Source organism: Salvia miltiorrhiza, chromosome 1, assembly GCF_028751815.1.
Source record: "Salvia miltiorrhiza cultivar Shanhuang (shh) chromosome 1, IMPLAD_Smil_shh, whole genome shotgun sequence".
Classification (NCBI taxonomy): Eukaryota; Viridiplantae; Streptophyta; class Magnoliopsida; order Lamiales; family Lamiaceae; genus Salvia; species Salvia miltiorrhiza.
In genome coordinates this window covers 38,898,918-38,907,806 of record NC_080387.1, presented here as the reverse complement: position 1 = coordinate 38,907,806, position 8,889 = coordinate 38,898,918, and the positions used below count along the sequence as shown (strand labels likewise).

Sequence of the window (8,889 nt, the reverse complement as noted above, 5' to 3'; positions counted from 1 at the left end):
AAGAACATGCAATTGTACATGTTCTTTCGGTGTGGCCTTATCCTCGACAGTTGTGACATGTCATTTTTAGGCTTATTCGCATTAACTTGATTTGGCCCTCGTTTGAAAAAAATTAGGGGACCGAAATTGTAAAAATTGAAAAGATGGTGATTTAATTCGCCACACTTCAATCATGCACTTATAATTAAAATTTTAATAATATTTATCTATTTAGTTAAGAAGTTAAATAATAATTTGGTCCTCGTATTATAAATTAGAACTTCGGTCGTATTAATTTTCTATTATTATGTGAGATAAGTAACATGATTAAAGCCATGTATAGTAGTTCCCCAAATTTAGCAATTCTTTTCTACTGTTCTCATCTACTCCCTCCATCCCAATAATCTTAATAATACGTCTCAAAAAAATGAAACACACAAATTAAAAAAATATAGATAAAAGTAAGAAGGAGATAAAGTAAATAAGCAGTGGATAAATAAAATAGTGAAAAAATAAGAGAAATATGAAATAAATAAAGAGAGAATAGATAAAATAAATTATTTCTTTTTTTGAATTATGACATTATTTTTGAAACGCTCACTAATGTGAAATTTGGTCACTAGATTTATGGATCTGACACTGAGTATTTAAAATACATTGAAATATGTCATCCTATTAAATTGCGATTTTATTAAAAAAGAAAAAATCTAAGAATCCTTGATAACACAAAAAAACAGACTAAGATCTGAGCCTCATTAAAACCTCTTTAAGGAAAATCCCGTGAAAAAAATCACAGAGAGGAAAAAGAGTGTTCGTCTAAAATTGAAATATGCCATCCTATAATATAGTACTCCCTCCGTCCACGAAATGAGTACCCATTTGTGGACGGCACGGGTTTTAAGAAATGTATGGAGTGTAGTGTGAATAGTTTAAGGGTCCCACTTTTTGAGTGTATTAATTAAAGAGATGTGTGGGGTACACTTGCCAAAAAGGGAAATGGGTACTCATTTCGTGGACGGACGAAAAAGGAAATATGGCTACTCATTTCGTGGACGGAGGGAGTATAACATGACCCGCGTAACAGAATTTTTGATCCATCACATGATCTATAACGGAAACAAACTCTTCATGTTTATAATAAAAAATGTAGTTATCTATTTGTATATATTTTTATTTCAATTAGTACTATATGGATGTCTAGTGGAATTTGAATTTAAATCATACATCCATACCCTTTAGAACTGCGATGTCACACAGCTCATAAGTCATATCTTCGCAAAAAAAAAAAAAAACAAATACTTCCCCATCGTAATTAGTTATTTTGAATTTGAAAATTCAATTTAAGTATCTCTTGTAAAAGCAATATTTCAAAAATAAAATTTCTGTAAGATGCCAAAAGATAAAAACCAAATCAGATTGGACTTATCGAGTATTTCTAATTGGGATTATATGGTTCTTGAATCCAAATTTCATTTGGTGATTAGAGCACCCGCATCGCGGGTACTCGAGGGCCTCCTCGAGGAGATGGCTGGCTTCGAGGAGGGCGATGCAGCGTGGAGTTCCTCGAGGACTCCTCGAGTTATCGAGGAGCCTCGAGTAGGCGCGTGCTCTGCACGCGCCATAATTAAAAAAAAAAAAAAAATTCCTATTTCAATATTTTCGACCGTTTCTTCATTATTTTATTTATTTTATTAAAGTTTTATGTAATATTTAGGATTTTATAATTAATACAATTTAAATTTGTAATAAATTGTGTTATTTAAATTTGAGAAATAAAATTTAAATGAAAAACATAAAATCAAAACTAATATTATCAAGGAGGCTATCAAGGAACCCCAATGCAGCACTACCTACTCAATAACACAAACACTATCAAGTAGGCTATCAAGGAGACTATCAAGGAGGTCCCAATGCGGATGCTCTTATGTATAGATAGCAAATGATATACGCCCTCATATTTAAACTATGTGGAATTAAATTTATATAATTTTATTTTTTCATGTGGTCTATACTAGCATGTTAGGATCTAACTTTTAATACGGGTAGAAGTGCAAACTGCAAAGACACAATTGTCTCATCAATAATTTAATTTCTATGTGTTGGGAACTTATTGAAATATCATAATCCTTATTTTGATGATACCAAAATTCATAGGCCTTAATTGTAATAGACTAGAACTGTTCGAATTCAAGTGTTAGAGTTCTTTTCTAGCTTAGTTTGTTGTTCTGAAGATTGAAGACTAAAGGACGAAAGACTGAAGACTGAAGATACCAACTGAAGTATCAGTTGAAGAATCAGTCTGGAACTGATTACTTAATGTGTACCACGTGGATTCAGCGGACTGATACTAAAGTAAAGTATCAGTTAAACATTCTTCTTCGGACTGAACCTCCAACGTTCAAAGGAAGTCACGTACTCCAAAAGTACAGCCGCATTAAATGCAGAGATCTCAGGATCATCCTTCTCTGCAGAGGTCATTCCTATTTGGTGGCTACTTTATCAGAGACGTCACATCTCCTGCTCTTCAACATAGCCGTTCTCACCAAACAAGGAACCTCGAAGATTGAAGCCTCAGCCCAAATTCGAAATAGCCTTTGTTGAGCACGTTGTTAGTCTTAGGTTTCTCTTTGCATTTAATCAGTATTCAGATTATCAATTGAAAGAGCACATGTAAGAAAGTAAAACTGAAAGTTGTAAATAACACAGAGATTTTTACGTGGTTCGAAAAACACTTTCTACATCCACGGTCGGTTGATCAGACCAACAACTTTACTCCGCAAGTGCTTTTACTGGTGTACTGCAAACCTATCCGTGTGCTTAGCCGGATGCACACAACCGAATCAACTGAAGATCCAATCTTCAGTACCAATACTTCACTCGCGTTGGATTTTCCACTCCTAGCACGAACCTGCACTAGGATCTCACGGAGTCAGAGTACCTTCCTGAAATCCTTTTCAACTCAAACACTCGATTCTATCTTTCGAAGGGAGGTTTGAAATCTTGCCAACTAAACTTCAAAGAACAAGTTCTTTGGAGTTAGTTTTGACCTAGGCTTTGGGTAAACAAAGGTTTGCCTAAGGTCTAAGAGAATGTATGTAATCAGCAGTGATTGATTTTTGACTTTAGTATTCGCTTTTTCGATTCAAGCTTTGGAGAGATTTATTTCTATGCATATAAAAATATTCTTAATGTGTCACAATAAACTATTAGGCTTATTGATTCAGTACCATAAAAAAAATATGGTTAGACAACAATCCAAATCGTAAGCACAAGTCAGCAATATGTTTTAAGAAGATACACGATATCGTATATATGTTTTCATACATTTTTTTTAATATTGAGGCTTAATTTTATAATTATCCGAACAGAAATAATTTCCTTAAAAAGTAGAATTACGATATTCTTAATTGAACATGACATAATAAAAGTTTATTTCTTTTTTAGAGACAACTAAGAAATAATTATAAAAGGGTTAATTGTATGTAAATACATCAACTTTGGCCAAAATTTATTTTTGACGTGTACCTAGAAAAGTTTAATAAAATATATGAACTTTATTATTTGTTCAGTTTTGACTCCGATGGGCCATATAGACGCCATGTCATTTTCGGTGAGCCGCGTGGGCGCCATGTCATTTTTTAATGTGGGGAAAATGAAATCGGAATCAAAATTGAATAACTAATAAAGTTCGTGTATTTTATTATAAAAAAAATACACATTAAAAATTAATTTTGACCAAAGTCTTCAAGTGTATACATACATGCAATTATCCTTTATAAAATTATAAGTATGGGACTAAAAGCTCTAATGTTTTGTAATAATTTTGGTTTAAAATTTCTTCCATGTATGTTACTGGGCTTTGTGGTTGTGGCCAATATTTTGAAACGCATGGATCTAACTTTAAATATACATACGATTACGAACCCAATTTCCTGAACTTTTTGTGTTTTTTCTTAATGGTTCATTTGACTGATATAAAAGCTCAAAAATAAAAATTGCTACATACCGAAATTTGAGAGCACAACGATAATTTTAGCCCATTTTAGATCCGCATGAACCTCCAAAATAGAAACATATTTCAACAACGTACCACAATCTCAATTAATAAAATGTTTCCCACCAATAGATAAGCGCCCAAGGGTTTGAGTCCCCATAGAAAGGAAAAAAAAATATTATTGATACTCCTTAGAAAAACAAAATCATTTTGAAACATATTTTTATGTGGGCAATTCACGAGTTTTAACTAAAATTAGGTAAACATTACTTCCTCGAATAAATTAAAAATTACTAAAATAATTGATAATTGGTATATTTGACGTCAAATATGCATGAAAACAAAAAATGGATGAAAATGTTATATTTAATTTAAGCAAAATAAAATAACCAACAAGCATGTTACTCGAATAAATTAAACTTTTTAAATTGTACTGAATTTTTATTACTTCCTCCGTCCACAAAAAAAGTCTCTAAATTTTATATACTTCCTTTTGCCCACGAAAAAGTCACATTGTATGCTAGACACAAGTTTTAATAAAATTGATTAAATTATTATAAGCGAAATAAAAGTATAATTTTTAGGGGTAATATAAATACAAAAAAATAGAATAAAATTACACTAAATAGAAATTGAAACAAAGGTACAATTTATAAGTAAATATAGAAGATAATGTAGAATATAAGTAGTTCAAAAAGTGAAGCTACTCTTTTTTGAAGATAAATAAAAATAAATTAGTGAGATTTTTTCGTGCATACTATTAAGTAACAAAAGATAAATAAAAATGAATAAGTGAGACTTTTTTTTCCATCCTAAGTGAGAACTTTTTTGTGTATATATTAGATAGGAGATAATGTTCAAAAATTAAAGTTACTCCTTTCCGTAACCAAATAAAAATGGGCAAGTGAGATTGAAATAACTCATCATTGATCTTTTAAAATGAGGGAAAAACAAAGGCCTAATAAGCAATAAACACTCGACTAATAAATTGCGACATGAATAATAGACAAATAATAACCGAATGCCAACAGTTGGAGGTAAATCAAGAAAAATGTCATTAGTAATAATAGCAAACGAAACGCAACAAAAGAAACACTGAAGAAGAGTTTCTTAGAACAAGAAAGATCTCTTCCAAGACTCAAAACCGACAAAAAAAACTTGAACCACTCCACAATAGAAATAACCACACCAGCCACCAGCATTTATTGACAACTGACTATGCAACAGCATTGTTGGAGAACCATGCTGTTACAGCACCACACAACTAGAACACACATATATATATATAGGGAAATTGTATTGTAGAAAATGCAAGGAAATAAAGTTTTCTGAAAGTGTTACTCTTCTTCAGATTCAGATTCTGCGTTCTGCAGCCACTCCACGAATGGTTTGACATTCTTCCAGATTGGGGAGCTTTTATTTGCACCCGTCACACCCTTCCCGAACCATTCCACAATGAACTCCTCCTCCAGCACATCGCTGTCGTACAACGCCTTCAAGACCAGAGCGACCTCCTTCACAGCCTCAGGGGATGCTTTCCCAGAGAAGGCTTCAATGGCGAGAAGCAGATGGCGCTGTGAGTCCTCATCCTGGAGTGCAGCAATGATATAGTTCTTCTTCTTCACGACCTCTTTGGAAAACCCTTTTCCAGCTCCCTCAAATAGGGCTTCAAAGTAAGCATTCACGAGCTGCTGGCGAGAGCCGGAGAGAGACTCAAGGAATGATTTGAGTTGGGCTGCGGAGGAACCCCTGCTCACATACTCCTTTATCAAGACAAAGAGCTCATCTTTATTGTCAGATGCAGCTTTCCCATTTGTCTCTCCATTACCTTTGGATTTCCCTTCCCTTGCAGGGGAGCCCTTACCTGACTTTTGCTTCTCCTCATTGGCTGACAGCATGACCATACTAGCAGTAACGGCATTCAGCTGTTCTTGGATCGTTTGTTGTGCAGCCACAGAAGAAGTGTCAGTCTGCCACTCGACGTCATCATCACTGTCCTCCGCCGCTTCACGATCATCCTTTAGGCTACCAGCTGGAGAATGGTCCTCATCAGAGTTGTGGGATTTCTTCTTGGAAGATTTCGATACAGCATCCTTGGAACTACCAGATGATGCCTTCTTCTTTGCAGCCTCTTTCTTTTGCTTCTTCAGCTCTTCATCAGCTGCCTCTCCTTCCTTGAGTCGCTCTTTCTCAGCCCTCCTCAATTTCTTGTCCTTCCCTCCTTTCTTGGCCTCGGGAGGGTTCTTGATGATGAATGTTGTGAGCTTGTCCCTCATATCAACCTCTGATATAAAACCGCAAGCAGCACATTTGAGGTTGATCATCTGTGACTTAGTGATGATAATTTCAGTTTCAGGGTTCCCACAGCCATAACACTGAACAAATTTCTTGATGAAGTTCTCAAGAAGTCCAGCAAGCTTTGAAGTATCATGAGATCCATTGACATGGGAAGTTCCAGTCTTCTCATCAAACTTGGATTGAGCTCCCAGCTCACAGCCAAAGTACTTGGTTGTGTAAGAGGCCGGCCTACCCAAAGCCTTTGCAATGTCAACCATATTGACTATGTTGGTCTTGATGCCATTACCACGGCCCTCAATTTTTGTGATCATCCTGGGCATCTTATACCTATAGAAGGCATCATCCTTGTTCCCAGCACCAATGTTTTGCAAAGCCATTTTGCAGGAAGTGAAAGTAACAATATCAGTAGGGAAGTGAGGTGTCTCCTTCAAAATCGTAGGAATTCCACAGAAAAGGAGCAGGACCCGAAAACTGGCAGTCTTGACTACTTATGATATGACCTTGGTGTGACTTGAGATGCATGCAGCCAACTAGAGGTGCAGAATTTCTATCCTTTTTCCTCTGTGAAGGACAGTACTCTCCAAGCAACCCAATTGATAATAAAAAGAGAGAGGCCTGCTCAGACATAAAAGAAGTTTCTGACTTGAGACACTCCACTTTTGCTGACTGCAATTACTGCAAGTCCACAAGCCAAAGCCCTGCATACAAACAGAAGAGTTCGAAATTAGGTAACAATGACTTTGTATAGATATCAAACAAGAAAAAGACAGTATATTAAAATAGACAATCATTGACACCAAGTTCTCCATATCTTGTGGTTATAATTTGAATAACAGAACAGGATATCAATTTTATATGTAGACACTACCAAAAAAATGATATGGCAACTGCAGTTGTATAATCCATATACATTGCCACACACCACAAGTTTGATGACTTGAAACACATAAAACAGTACAGCAGAACGAATCAGTATTTCCATTTAACATAAAACTAACCAGAAATCTAATCATCAAACTAGCAAATTTAAAGTTATTCCAGAATAAAATTACGAATAAGGTATGGAGACTCAAAACAAAAAATCCGAATCCTAATCCTAATTCATAAGAAAACTCATCAGTCCATCTAGAAACCGACAAAATCAACAAACCAATCACAATCCTCAATCTGACACCCACAACCTTGAGATCTCAATCGAAAAACCGTCAAAATTCAAATCTAAATCCCCTAAAGCATGAAAATTATAGGTTAATGAAAAGCTCCAAAATCAAACACCAAGGTCAACAATCCAAACCTCAATCCAATCGAACAGAGTCAATATGCGACACTCGAAATTCAAATCAAAAGTAAATCCAGATCGAAAGGCCCCGATTATGCAGAAACAACAGATAGCACAATAGAAATCGACGATAACATTCATGACGAATCCAATCGAAATATATAAAAATAAAGAACAAAGCAATTAGACGAAGCTATAAACCCCGAAAGGAGAAAAAGGAAAATTAAAAAAAAAAATACCTTAGTTATGCTGAGAAGAGAGGAAAATAGAGAGAGAAGCGAGCAGGAGAGAGAATGGAAGAAAGGTAAGGAATTTCCGTAGGAGAGCGAGTGGTTGAGGAGGAACGGAAAGAGATGACGTATATATAGAGGAAGTAGGAAACCCTAGTTGTCAAGGGATTAGGATTTAGGGCTAAACTAAATATATAGCCAAACACCGCCTTTCTCCTCAAATAAATGTTTACCAATTTTTCCCATAATGTCTCTCTCGAATTTTCTCTTACTCTTTTTTTTTATTTTTTTAAATCTGCATTTTTCTTTGCTAGCATGATTAGTTGACAAGATATTAGTGATAGGATAAATAAAAACTCGAAAGATAGGTACAGACTTGAATTCAAATTCAAATATAATTAAATAGGAGTATCAGTTAAATTATAGATATGATACTGGATATTGGTTTGGTCTATTTGGATATAAAAAAATTGACATGCCTTGTAAATTTTGTATTTTAGAAAGGTCTTGCACATTGTTTTGTGAAATAAATAATATGTTAATGCGTGACATCTGAATTATAAAAATTGTCAATAATTATTGAAAACGTTAATATTTAATTAAATTTTAATTGCGTTCATCATATTCATGACACAATACCATATAAAGGGTGTTCGGCTACCTTAAAATTGGCTTAAAATTATAATTGGTAATTTTGTTATTATAGAGAAAAATCAAGACTCGTAAAATAAGATTAATTTTTTGCATGACGCTTTCTACATCATATCGAACGCACCCATATAATTGTGAAAGTTATAATGTGTTTCAACCGTATTGATTTAATAAAGTCTTAAAAAGTTTTTAAGTACTAAATCATGAGTGAATTACAGCGTATGAAAGTTTAAATTTGCGAAGCTTATTGAAATTATTCTTCGGATATTTTTACATTAAATTTTCATTGATAGCTTTATATTTGCTCTCTACAAAGCTAATAATAACTTGTTTTTAACTATTTTTGAAACAATTGATGAATTCGGAAATAGTTCAAAGCCGAACAGAAGCAATAATTGGCATCAAAGTTTGCAACAAGAATATACTAACTCACAAGGTATTCGATTATTCCATTTTAT

General features: G+C 34.2%; 1 protein-coding gene across 1 annotated transcript; it reads right to left on the bottom strand.

The window, feature by feature from the left end:
- Nucleotides 1–5,011: 5,011 nt before the first annotated feature.
- Nucleotides 5,012–8,009, bottom strand: LOC131014678 (probable eukaryotic translation initiation factor 5-1). Its single transcript, XM_057942729.1, has 2 exons — nt 7,790–8,009; nt 5,012–6,969 (listed from the first exon to the last, which is right to left on the bottom strand). The coding sequence occupies exon 2, from the start codon at nt 6,646–6,648 to the stop codon at nt 5,311–5,313; it is 1,338 nt and encodes a 445-aa protein (XP_057798712.1). The 5' UTR covers nt 6,649–6,969; nt 7,790–8,009; the 3' UTR covers nt 5,012–5,310.
- Nucleotides 8,010–8,889: the final 880 nt, after the last annotated feature.

Bases quoted from the DNA above. Each gene is read 5' to 3' on its own strand.
- LOC131014678 (XM_057942729.1), bottom strand. From the start codon at position 6,648: ATGGCTTTGCAAAACATTGGTGCTGGGAACAAGGATGATGCCTTCTAT.